Here is a 14040-nt window from a genome sequence, read left to right as displayed (position 1 = left end):
CTTTCGATCAGTTTTCATGCTGTTTGTTTTGGCTTGACTCGTGTTCATTTTGTTTTTTATTGTCATTGTCGCATTGATGCGAAGCTGTTCGATATCAATTCGCTCAGTTTTTCTGACTTTTGTTGATTGTTCACTTGGTTCATTTAAGCGTATGCGCAAAGATCTGTGCACGTGGATGTCAAATTTATCATTGTTGGGTGGTTTGTTTGCCTATCAATATGGGTATTTGGGTATGAACGACGTCATTTGAAATCCAATATGGTGGCTGCCAATTTGAGAAAAAGTGAGAAGTTGAAATCCAAGACGGCAGCTTCCGATTTGAGGAAATGTTTCAAATACCCTAAAATTTGGGTATTTTCAGAACGGAATGACACGTAGATGCCAAAAATCGTTGTCAGACGCCATCTCTAAATCCAATATGGCAACTTCTGGTTTCAGAAATAGTGGGATATCTCCGCGAGAAGCTTGAGATATGTCGTTACTGATGTCCTTTTTATTGAGGTACACTGTTTTCAAGAAAAACTTACTCAAAGAGTTATGTCTGTTTGTGTGTGGTTTAATATAAAATCATATTTATTTACTGCATATAATCCGGATGCCATCCCTATTGGCAACCGATACTGTGCGGATACTATCCGGATACTATATTTTGATGCCTGACGACGCGACGCGTGACAAGTCGAATGGACCCCGAATTGAAGTGAAACTGAAAAAAAACGAAGGAAGCAATTTTCCAGCTATTATTGCGTCAATTGAAACAAGTCTTTGTTTCAAATGAAGTGAACTGATGCACTTGATAAACGAAACAAGCGATAGTCAAGTCATGTTCAACAGGACGAATCTTCATCGTGACTCGGTATCATGAAAAACACTGATTTCTCGAAATGAAGCGATTCTGTCGATAGTTCATTTTCTTTTCTTTGTTTCGAAAATGCAGAACCCTGATTGCAGGTTTAATACCGTGGACCCCCGGTAATATAACCGGTGTTAATCCGAACACTTTTTAATTTGAACCCCGCTTATCTGCACGGCGTGCAAACTAAAAATTGCCTAAACGTCATTTTGCACATGGAACGGAGTAAAGCGAAACGGAACGCATAATCAAAACAAAACAGCAAAAAAGGCAACCAGAAACACGCTGATAGGGTTACTTGAAGTTCAAATTAAAAATGAACCCCGTTAATATGAATGAGGTAACGTTCAGATTTGCGGGGGTCAACGGTATTGTTTTCCTCCACATGTTTACCTGGGGGGCTAGCATTTTACATTTATTTTTATTTTTCTTAGATCAAATTTTCAGGGGCGCAAGCCATTTGAAATTTAACATTATTTTTCAATTATTCCTAGATAATGTTTGCCATGAACGCAAAATATTTTAAATTTAACCTTTGTTTTCAATTGTTTACCAGGGGCGCAAGCCATTTCAAATTTTACATATTTTTCAAATTTTCCTGACGTTTTCTACCTAGGGCGCAAGCCATTTCCAATTAAAAATTACTTTTTAACTTTCCCTGATCATGCATATCAGGTGCGCAAGTCATTTAAACATTTTTTTTTAACTTTTTCCCTGATCAATCCATTTTTACATATTTTTCCCTGAACGTGTGTATCAGAGCGTTAGCCTTTTCAAATAAAACGATTTTAATCATTCTAAACATGCCATGTCAGATATAACCTTTTCTTTATTTTTTTCCAGAACGTGTTTATCAGGGACGCAAGTTATTTAAAATTTTGGATTTTTTTGGATTGAAGATAGACATAACGGGTGTGGCCAACGATGCTGCACATTTTTTGATGAATGACGGTGGAATACGATCCGGACCTGGGCCTTTCGATGCATCCACCGAGCAAAGGGCTTTACAAAGAGCACATGGCTGAAGTTCACTAGCGTGCACAGGAATCTTGTGAAGGAGGGGCAATTGTTTTTTCTATGGTGCATTTAATCCGGGGATGGGGAGTACTCCAAAGTGCGGGGGAGATGGTGATGTCCACCCACCACTGTTTCCCTACTGTTCAATTTAGCTATTTTTTTTTATTTTTTACTCAGGTGGTGGTTCATCTTCTTTAATGGAAACTGCTTTCAGACAGCCTATGGAATTAGCAATCTAATCCCATCGACAATGTCGATGATGATCAGTTCGTCAAATGGTTGCAATAGTAGGGCTTTAACCGAAATGATACATTTGCTGCAATGTGGTTGCCTTGGTGGTTGGATTCAGCTGAAGTCACTTCAGATGGTGGTGATAGCACCAACAAACCGACATGAATGACCAATAAGAATCGCATTCTCCTTTCGCATGCACACTGCGTCGACAAGTACAAGGTTCAAACGGTGCGCATAGCAGTGAACAAACAGTATATTGCTCTTGATCAATCCCATCTTGATCAGTGGTGTTGAGTACTTGGCACTGATGAAGTCTGCAAGTAGTAGACGAAATACGAGTATCTGTCAAAAGAGAATAAACCAACACACTCAAAGCTCATAAAAGTATATTGCTGTTTTCGTCCTTGCAATTGGCTTGTACTCCAGCAGTGATGCCAGCTATTGGGCTGGCACCATCAAAATATACTACAGCATATACTACAGCACAGGATCGTAGTTAGCCACCAACTGGGTGGCACCTGGCACACTTCCCGCTCCTTCCGAATGTTCACGAAGTGGTCGGCCACCTTTGCAAAGTATGCGCATAATATCGATGAAACATTCCATTTTATAGCGATTTTGTAGCCGCTTTGCCTTACTATCAGCAATCATACCTCTTTTTTTGGTGGTCCAGTTCCTCGTCGATACCCTTCCTGATTTTGATATTCTTCCACGCGTCCATACTACCAACATGGGTATCAATGCGATTGTGTTTGCCCAGCACCTCGGTCGCGGCATGCTCTTCTTTACAGGTTTAAAATAAAAACCAACGAAAATATATTATTCAAAGTACTGGTATCATCTTTTATGCAGTTTTTTTTTTTTGTAAAAATATTGTTTATTTAGTTTTTAAAAATAAATAACACATTCACAGATAAAAAATTTAATTATTCTTCTAGATTTAGAACAAACTCTAGCTCACCTACATCGATTCTACTATTAATATTGGCATTAATAAAGTTGATGTATTTTATGAAAATTTTAAGTAAATTGATTCTTGTCTCTGTTGCAATTGTACCCAGGATCGGGCGTAGAAGGTCTTCGAACGTAGGCCTTTGCCACCCACCGAGAGTCACCGTCATCCTTCGTTGCACGTACACCCATGCCGCGGTTACTCGGGGGCACTCACTGAACTTGTGTTGCAAAGATTCGGTGACCACCATGCAGTGCTGACAATGTGGGTCGTTTGCACGGCCGATGATGTTCATCAGTCTGCGGTGCTCCGTTTTTTCGTTCACTAACAAGTAGAGATCGCTGCGCTGGCTCGATGACAGTCTTCTTGATGAAATGTTTGCCCATATCTTCTTCCAGTTCAGGCCTGGCTGGTTCCGTTCCACTTTTGGTATCTCGGTTTGCTCCAGATAGAAGCGGTGAATTTTATCACTGGTGGGGTTTTGTTGGATGTGGTGGGGATACAAGGAAAATTGCTGAGAGAGGAGTTTTAGGCAGGGAAGATCGGCAGGGAAAGGAATATTTTGGGCGAGAAGGGACTGATAGTGGGGAAGGGAATCGATCTCTTGAAGATGGCGATTGATGAGAAGCGCTTTGCACTTGATCGCTGTCAATTGCAGTTTTAGTCCTCCATGCTCTTTACTGCGCGCCAGCTGCTGCATTGGGACACGTGCTGCCAATCCTCGAAACAGGAAAGTCCCCATTGTCGCTGTCAGCTTTGCCGTGTGGATACATTGCGGTGGTAATATGGAAGAGAGGTACCACACCTTCGCTGTGATGAAGGTATTAAGTAATATTACCTTTTGCTGCAGGGTAAGGGAGCGCATGTTATGCACCCATATAAGCTGCCGAATTTTGTTGATTAGCGTATCCCAGTTTAGCTTCACCATCAGCCGCACTGAGTTTGCAAAAATAACACCCAGAACCATCACCTTCTCTGTATTCTGTAGTCCTGGTATCAACAGTGGATCCCCATTGATCAACATCGATTGCCACTGTTTTATGGCGATTTAGTTTTGCCCCGGCAACGACTTCAAAGCAGTCGAACAGCTGAAAGATCCGTTCAATTGTTTGCGTTGATGTTGCTATCACCGTGATATCGTCAGCGTACGCAACGCAAAGATCACCGCCACACACACGCTCCACCCGTGTGAGGAGGGGATGGAGGTAGAGCACAAAGAGCAGCATCGACATCGGATCTCCCTGACGTACGGATCGTTCTATGCGGAACGACTGTGAAAGGTGCCCATTCACTAACAGTCGTGATGAAGAGGTATCGGCCACTCGAGAGAGCCAGCCGACGAAATCATGATTGATTCCCAGAGAGAGAAGGGTTCGATAAAGAAACTCATGAGAGACCCGATCAAACGCGTGATCTAGGTCGAACGAGATCAGCTTCCCTTTCTGTTTTCTTGCGATAAGCTGGGCCACACGATCCTTGAGCGAGAGTGTAGCTTGAAAAATAGAGCGGTCGGTGTTGGCGCATTTTTGAGCGTCACTCAGAACTCGATGTATCTGCAGCACGCGTTCCAAACGGGCCTTCATCACACGGCTAAGAATTTTATAATCGACGTTGAGCAGGCTAATCGGACGGTATGCTCTCGCTGTCCCATCGCCACCTCTCTTTTTGACCAGCACGATTGTGCCAGCGGTGAATTCCGAGGGGAGCTCATTCGTCATAGCCTCATTTATTACGAAGTACAGCTCCCGATAGATGACGTCGAATGTTCGTAGGTAGAACTCTACCGGCAGGCCATCGGTACCAGGCGATTTTCGTTTCTGCGATGTTCGGATGGCATTTTTCAAATCATCAATAGTGATCTCTGCCATTAGAACATCGTTGGTTTCGTCGTTCTCGGGTACGACTCTCTCGTTTATAAACGTTTCTTCTCCAACCTGCCTCGCCTCTCCAGCCGCATACAGGTCCCTGAAGTATCGGAACATGTGTTGTTCGATCTCCAGGGAGCCTTGTATTTGTTCTCCTCGCTCGTTCTGCAGTTCTGTTATAGTTGTTTTTTTCCTTCGTCTGTCGCCCAGTTGGATGGTGGATAAGCTCTCGCCCGCAATGAAACGCGGATAAAATTTTGTGCAAAACGTCGCTGCAACATCAGCATTTGCGCTTTGACGCGGTTTATAGTCACCAGCAGTCGTAGCTGCGTGTACAGACGTTGGTGTTCAGCGTTATAGATGCTGAATGCTTCGCTCGACTTCCAGCGAAAAAATGACTTGATTTTTGGCTTCGCGTATGAAAGCCACCATGCCATCCAGCTGGGGAAATTCCTCCGTTGGCGGGTCCAAAACTGCCACCGGACTTGAAAATCGTCAATGTTTGCGGCAGTCAAAAGGTGAGGGCGGAGGGACCAAAAACCACTTCCTTGTTCGCGGCCGAGGTCGGGAAGGCAAATTCGTCTTGTAAGAGCCTTGTGGTCTGAAAATGAACATACGTGCGTGGCAGCGCTTCGCAGATGCTCGCATAGCCCAGCGCTGACATACATACGGTCGAGCCTGGATGCCGCATTGTGAGTGACGTACGTGGGTGCGGGGGATGTGGGGTACAGTTTAAACCATATGTCGTGTAACTGCAGCTGCCGTACGGTCGCCTGGAGAGCTGGACTTGAGTTGGCACTCGTAGAGTCAATCGGACGTAGCACGCAGTTGAAATCACCGGCAAGGATAACGTGTTGCGTGTTAAAGCGAAGGTAGTAAGCGATCGTGCCGTTGAAAAACCTCTCTCTTTCCGCACGAAAAGCTGTCCCCGATGGTGTGTAGACGTTGCAGAGAGTCGTATTTTGCACCCTCAAAGCAATGAGGCGGCCATCCAGGCTTTTCTCGACATGCGAGAATTGTATGTGGTCTTTTAGCGCGATTGCCGTTCCCCGTCTCGCGTGATCCACATTACAGACGACGTTGAAACCAGGGAGAGAGAGCTGCTCATTCTCCACCTCCTGAAGGAAAACGATGTCCAGTTGCAGCGTTCGTACGAAAGACCGAAGTGCGTCGATCTTCGTTGCGTTCGTGATGTTGTTGATGTTGATAGTTGCGAGGTTATAACTGGAGAACTCAGCCATTAGGACGGTCGGTTACTCCCATCTCGCGTATCGTCGTCGTTCTCCACTCGAGGCTTCTTGCCTGGTGGACGAGTGCGGAGATGCCTTTTGGAGCTGGATGAGCAGACAGATGAATCTGTCTCGTTTCCATCGGACTTACCACTAGCAGTTTTGCGATCCACTCCGCCACTAGCAGGGGGCTGTTGACCTGTAGAGGGGTTCAACGGCCCGCTATCCGATGGGTGAAGCGAAGCCGAGGTAGAGGCTAACGTAGGAAAATTTTCATCAGTGACGACCGGTGGTGGTAACAACCTCTGTTGTTTTCGTTGGGGAATTTGTTTCGACGGCTGCATACTTGCCAAGTTTGTGTTGGTTTGGTTGGCACCAGGAGTGACGAAGTTTAATATTGTGTTCGTTGGGTTCGCAGTGGATGCGCTTTGCTTCGTTGTTTGTGAAGTCTTAGGTGATGGACTCATCTGCTTTGCGGCATCGGCATACGTCTTCTGCACGAGCAGTTTTTTATTCTGCACACAGGTAGCTCCTACGTGGATGTATTCCCGGCAGTGTCGGCAAGTTTGACGTTGCCCGAAATACGACACTTGTGTCATCTCCCCGTCTATCGTGACCCACGACTCAATGTTCCTTTCAACGACCATTTTCGCCATACGAACACCGGATGCGGTTCTTTGCGGATTTTTTTAGAACTCTCCTAAGAGCTCTTTTGATATTCTTTTCAGAAGTCCGCTGGAATTATGCTTAGATATCTTCATGATTTTTCTCAGAACACCGTGAAACTCAAATTCGTTTAGAGTTTCAGAATTTTTTCCTGAAATGAGCTAGAAATTATCCTCGGAGTTCGCTTGAAATTTTGTTTAAAATCCCTTTGGAATTTCACTCAAGATTTGATTTTCTCGGTATTATTTTCGAAATTATCTTGGAACTATCCGCAGGATGCACTAGAAATTGTCCGTAGAATTTTATTGAAATTCTCCACAGAAATATTTTGGAACTCTCCTAAGAATTCAATATCTTTGAGGTTCGGAATATTTTAGAACTTTTTTTATTCTCAAAACACTGTGGAACTGAAATTCCCCTAAAATTTAAAAAAAAAATTCCTCTGTATTCTCCTGAAATTCTTCCCAGAATTAGCTTGAAACTATCCTCGGCATTCCCTTGAAATTTTCCTCAACATCCTTTTGGAATTTCATTCAAAATTTGATTCTCTCGGTATTCTTTTCAAAATTATCTTGGAACTTTCTGCAGGATTCATTAGAAATTATACGCAGAATTTTCGTGAAATCATCCCCAGCAATCTTTTCTTTTGGAACTGTCCTCAGAATTCAATACCCTTTACGTTCTTCTCGGAAATCAAGTTGAATTTGTCTGTTCATTCACCAAAATGTTGTAGTTTTTCTACCAGAAATGTCCAATAAAGCTTGCCCCTCCATTCAACAGAACTGTGCAATTTTTAGATCAGGATTTTTCAATTCAGCTTGCCCCTTCATGCAGCAGAATGTTGCAAATCATACACCAGAAATTTTCAATACAAACTTGCCCTCAGAAAATTTTACACCAGAAAATTTCAATTGACCAGAATGATGCAAATTTTCCATCGTTAATGTTCAATTAAAATTGCTTCTCCAATCTTCTGATTGGTGCCAATTTCCTTTTTCCATTTTCTACCAGACATTTGCAAATAAAGCTTGCCCCTATTTTCATATTTTTCATCATAAATTTTCAGTAAAGCAGCTTTCCTCCAATTATCAGAATGGTGCAAATTTTATACCAGAAATTATTATTAAAATTTGTTTCTCTATTCCGAAAATATAAGACCAAAAAATTTCCGAAAAGCGTGCCCATCCGTTCACCAGAACGGTGCAGATTTTCCACCATAAATTCCAATATAGCTTAATTTTAAATAAAGCTTGTGCCTTCATTTACCATACCAGTGCAAGTTTTCCACCAGAAATATTCTGTTCATTTCATTTATCAGAGCGATGCAAATTTTGCACCAGAAATTTTCAATAAAGCATGCTCCTCCATTCACCAGAACGGTGCACCAAAAATTGTCAGTGAAGTTTGTTTCACCATGCACCTTAATGGTGCAATTTTCAGGCTTTGCCTCTTCATGCAGAATGGTGCAAATTTTCCACCATAATTTTTCAATGAAGCTTGAATTCATCAGAACGATGCAAATTATGCACCAGAAAAAATGAATAAACCTTGCTTTTACATTCACCACAGTGTTGCGAACTTTCCATCAGAAATTTTTATGTTATAAGTGCACCTCCAAATTTTTAACGCGATTCAATTTTAGAACCAGAGTAATTCATTTTGATTAGTCCCACCTTGCACCACCTTGATGATATTGTTACACCAGAAATATTAAATAAAAAGCTTTTTCTTCGATTTACCACCACGAAGATAAATTTTTTTAACCTTAAATTTACCCTTTTTTTTAACCCTCCATGAACAACCTTGAAAATTACACTAGAATTTTATTGTACTCACCAATGTGATGCAATTTTTTGACCAAAACATTTCATTGAAGTTTGTCCATTCATGCACCTTTGTGGTGCAATTTTCAGGCACCATCTCAAAGGAATTGACGCAATAAAAGGGTTTCAATTTTACCTTCAAATCAAGTTATCAAGCAATCTAGATATTTTTATCATAACTTTGAAAATGAGGAAATAAAAATCTTATTTTATAAAAGGTGGTTCAATTGCCCCATCTTGCCCCACCCTTTGCACGCCAGTGCTGAAGTTAAGCTGCTTTTGACGAATGTTGTAGTTCGGTAAATGGTCGATGTACTGCTGCTGCGGAGGAGTTTGATCGAGCTCAAAAACGCTTCGGAAGAAATCAGCGAAGAGGTTTGCAGAAGTAGCATCTTCCGCCGTTTATCGCCGCTAACAAGCAGATTTGTGGGAAGTTATCAAGCCGGTTTTGTGGACGGGCGATCGACAACAGACCAAATCTTCACGTTGTGGCAGATTCTCCGAAAGTGTGGCGAATACCAAGTTCCTACACACCACCTATTCATCGATTTTAAAGTCGTTTACGATACTATACACTGTGAACATTTACTATTATGGACGACAACGGTTTTCCCGGAAAACTGACGAAATTGATTTAGGCTACGATGGATGGTGTACAGTGCTGCGTGAAGGATACGCTATCCTACCCGTAAAAATTATGATTTGTCCCGGCGTAATTAAATAAATATCAAAGTTTAGGTAGTTATATTTGCATGGTTGAAAAATATGTTGTACATTTCGTAAATTTTCAGAATCGTCTATGATAAATGGTTCAAAAGTAATGCATGATTTCCGAACCAAGATGAACAGACCCCCAGGTCTATAAAGCCATCAACAGTTTCACCAAATAAGTAGCAATCCAACCTCGGGAGATGTACTCGCAAACCATCTCGACAACAGCTGGGTTTTGTATCCAAACATAATTTTACAATTTTGTGTATATTTGCTCTGCTACACTTCCCCTGCTTCCTAATCACTTCTCGATACTACAGTATGTACCTAATACACTCATAAATGTGTCTGTATGGGACCATACATTAATTACGATCCACGATTTTTTTTGAAACATTATCCTCCCTCCTTTCGTCACGTGTATCCTATTCCTAATGCATTACTTGTCACAGAATCGTATATCCTTAGAGCGTGACATATTATATGCATCACCCCTATACAGTATCTCACGACGGGCGGCGTAAACCCGCAACTTCCACAACTTCCGTTCCCGCCCCGTTCGTTCAACTGGTCAACTTGGCCGACTGACCAACGACACCCGAAAGGCATTTGTTCTCCGCCTGCTCTGCTTCTTCATCAAGCGTAAACACACGCTTATTTGCACTGGGATTTGTTGTAGCAACAACACTACAACAACGACGCATCGGACGAGAGTGCGATGAAATGATTGACTCGAACCCTGGGGAAAGTGTGGCGAAGGCCCCGCTTCCAGGAAGGAATTTTTGAATGTTTACGCTGGACTGTTGTTTGATTTAATTTGTTTGAAAACAGGAATTGAATTGATGTTGAGTTGTAAACGGTTAATTCCACGATGTTATTAAAAAGTTTAATTATCGGAGCTGATTCAACCCTGTGCGTGTGGTAAGTCGGCGTACCCGAGTAGGAGAAAATAATTTATGAATACCTAATTCTGTTTCTGATAACAAACTTTGGTGTTGATCAGCCTGACATAAGAGGAAAAATACCAAAGAATAATACAAATAAATAGCAAAAAATAACATTTGGATACCAAAACAATACCTTACCTCTTATGTCAGACTAATCCATACCAATTTAACATATCGAGATATTCGTTCCTGCTCGGGTACTGTTGTTATTACCATTACCAAAGGGATGAGTAATGAATGTTTTCGAAATGAGCTCCGGTTTTGGCGGAAGTCTGGGCAGCAGTAATGAGTTTAGTGGATGCGATGCCAAATGCTGCCGTTTTCCTGTCAGTCTAAAAGTCCATCATCAGCGTCGTTACACGGCCCATAAGATGGAAAGAGCGTGCGGGGAGTGCAACCAGCTGACGATGATCACCGACTCCGACTGTGGAAATGTGTGGCTGCACAAGCGTGCGAGTATGATGATAATGATGATTCTATAACAAATTGCACTCTTGGTTTTCAGCACTCAGCAATGTGGCTTGCAACCTCCCGTGGGACAGATTGATTTGAATTTATGAGCATAGGGAAATATACGACGCTCGAAGAAGATTGATGGAATACTAAATGAACTTTACCAATAAGCCGAAAGCAAAATTCCTAATCTGGTTCTATTTTCTCCCGTTTTCAGAGATGGCCCCCGATCTGTATTTTTCAATCCACCGCCACAAGACAGTAATACCAGGTCCGAAACGGAACCACTGCAACGCCAGACGGTGGAACCCGAGGGGTCAGGTACCTCCAACTCTTCCAGCTTGGATAAGGGAAGAATGTTCAAACGGCCGTTATACGGTCCCAACACATCTACGCTGTCTGGCATAGGAAACAGTAAACCCGTTGCGTCTTCTCTGGGTGCAGCTTCGTTGCTGTACCCTTCGCAACCGCCTCGGATTATCGGAAGTACTAGTGCCAATTTTGGAGCTCCTGGGAATAAACTATTCACGGAACCGGACGTGACGGCAAACAGTTTGAAGATTGCTTTCCGGCCTTCTCCGACGAGTAGTACCGCTACGACGACGCCCAGCTCTACGGCGCCTGGTAGTGGCACCCATCAGCCGGTGGAAACTCAAATGCCTGCAAACAGAAACAGTGGAAGTAGTGCACTGGGCGGTAATGCCATTCCGAATAGTAGTGCGAATAATAATTTTGTTCATAGTAGTACTAGTGCCGGTAACAATGTGCATCACAGCGGAAATGTTGTGAACAGTTACGGTGGTGACAGTGGGGGAGGGAGAAATGCTGCTCTGGTGACCACAGTGCCTCAGCATGGTGCGGTGACACCGAGTAGTGACGCGGCAGGGGTGCAGTTGACCTTGTATGGATGGCGCAAGAAATGCCTTTACTCAGTGATACTGATCCTGATGATTATGATCATCATCAATCTGGCGCTGACGCTGTGGATACTGAAAGTGATGGAGTTTTCATCGGTGAGTGCATATCGAATTTGGGTTCTGATTTAAATAGGAAAATGGCATTTTTCGTTTCTTAGGCTATAATGTTGCAACAGCTCTTAACTGATGCTGAACACTTATCTTGAACATAGTGTTCTTTGTGCACTTTCACAGTTGCAGGGCTGGTAGTGAGTCACTTTTTAGTGACTTGGTCACTTTTTTCAAGCCAGTCACTAAAAAGTCTCCTTTTTAAAGGCTAAGTCACTAAAGTCACTTTTTCTTGTAATCAGTCGCTATTTTCAACTTTGTTTACGTGAATTTATTTCAAGATAGATTATTCTTCTTGGATCTGATTGTCCAATCCATGCCCACTTGTTGTTATATTTTTCGAAAAATTTGAAGGTGTTGTGTTTTGACGTTTAATCGTCTTTCTCTATCAACTGATTTGGCGAAATAAAATTTCCTGAATTTTCCAGGTTTTCCAGAATTTTAACGGATAATTTCGATGTTTGTAATAAGAAAGCTATTTTTTAAACGTGACAATCAGTTTAAAAAAAACAGCTTTACAATAATCTTCATTAAACGTTGAAGTTTAACACTTACTTAATTTTAGTAAGTCTTAGATCGTATTCCATTTTCAAGTTCAAGATATTGAAACGGGAACATAAGGAAAGTTTACATTCTGAAAATATGGACAACTTTCTGGGAGCGTATTCGTGCATAATCTGCCATAGATGATCTCGATCGATTGTGTCGTACGCGGATTTGGTGTTCAATTGGGCTATGTAGAAACTGAGACCAATAAAAAGAAAAACAACTATTAAGGCATCTTCTATCAAGAAATAATATCAAAAAAGAGATTATACTGTATAACAAAGGTTCTATTCACCTGCCCGGTGGATCAATATGAGTTTTTTTTTTTCAATTTAACACAAATCAATCCTACCAAGGTGGTCATCTAAGCTAATCTAATCTAACACCAACACAGCAAGTTCTTGAAAGCATCCTGGAAAATTATACATATACCTACATAATTTTTCTTGTATATTTGATATATGTTTCACATCAAAGATGCGTCACACACATCAAAACGGCCAGGCCTACTGTGCAGCATTTAAGGGGCAAGATGATTCAGAAAACATCGGATGAAACGTGGACATCTCGTACCGTACGTTCCGATTTTGGTAATTATATGATTGATTGGTCGTTGGAAGCATCAAAGCTAGAAAGGTTAAGTGATGCTCCATTTTCTTCTGACGGTTAGGGCATGAGCACTAACTCTTGTCCTAGCCTTTTATGACTTATGGCTATAGCGCCATTACTCGCTTTCTGAAAATAGAAGAGGGCAAGGAAAAGGAGAAGGACAAAGTAAAAAGGATTATGTGAAATTTATGAACATAAACAATATTTTTTATTTGAAATATACAATATAGAAATGCATAACGGTGCGGTGGTCACTACCCGAGTATTGTCACTATTATCAAGTTATAAAAAGTAACAAGGACTAAAGTGTGATGCTTTGATAACTGGAAAATCCTGATACCCTAGTTTAAAGTTGTCACAACTAAGGTTCGGTGGTAGATCTTATACCAGTAACGCACCACAAAAAGGTGATCACCCAACGATACTGGTTTGAAAATATACAAAGTTACACAACGGAACGAACTCACCAAGTTTAGTCTATTAATCCTGAAGGCTGCCTGACATGTGTTGATGAAGAAGTCCAAATTGTATACGAAGCTTGACGAAGATCAACATGCCTTAGTCCGGTTTATGGTAGTTGCGCGGAATGTGTTCCTTCGATATGAGATAAACAAATGTTCGGATGTATGTAGTCTATTTTTGAAAAGCATTGGCAAGCCTTTTCATGGCCAATAGTCAGGCTCAACGCTGCGACTCAACGAATGATGGAACTAATTATGGGACGAATGAAGGTTCTACTTGGCTTCGAAACAGCTTCTCAGTGGCCGAAAGGCGTAAGCCGGAGGGTCGAAATTAGTACAGGCTTAAAGCCTTTGGAAGATAATGATGACGTGTAGGCAGCTGGATGAGCAAATCGGACCGGACAATCCCATATTCTTTGGCTCAATGATTGGGCACTCGCAAGAGTCTCGGCCCGTCTGCCGCTGGACAGGGGTTGAAATGGTGTCTGCGACAAGTTGGAATGCAGACGCATAATGTCAGTATCCACCCAGCTAAAGCTCCTCCCATTTTTAGTTTTTTCTCGTTAAACTCCTTCTCTCAACAAGTTGATTAATCTTAGCCTTCAGCAGAAAGATGCTTAACATTTTTTTCGGCGAATTAATGATTCTG

The 14040-nt window shown here is 42.0% G+C and overlaps 1 protein-coding gene across 1 annotated transcript in view; it reads left to right on the top strand.

Moving 5' to 3' along the window:
* The window catches only part of Scgdelta (sarcoglycan delta), a 124855-nt gene that overhangs the window by 63007 nt on the left and 47808 nt on the right, over positions 1-14040 (top strand). Inside the window, exon 3 of the mRNA XM_065237504.1 lies at positions 10968-11763. Coding sequence (XP_065093576.1) covers positions 10968-11763 — 796 coding nt within the window. The remainder of the gene's footprint in view (positions 1-10967; positions 11764-14040) is intronic.

Source organism: Ochlerotatus camptorhynchus, unplaced genomic scaffold (genome assembly GCF_037179485.1).
Source record: "Ochlerotatus camptorhynchus isolate MF236.1 unplaced genomic scaffold, CSIRO-AGI_Acam_v1.1 ptg000626l, whole genome shotgun sequence".
In the NCBI taxonomy this organism is placed as follows: domain Eukaryota; kingdom Metazoa; phylum Arthropoda; class Insecta; order Diptera; family Culicidae; genus Ochlerotatus; species Ochlerotatus camptorhynchus.
Note: the sequence above shows the minus strand (reverse complement) of the source record. Positions and strands in the feature narration are given on the sequence as shown.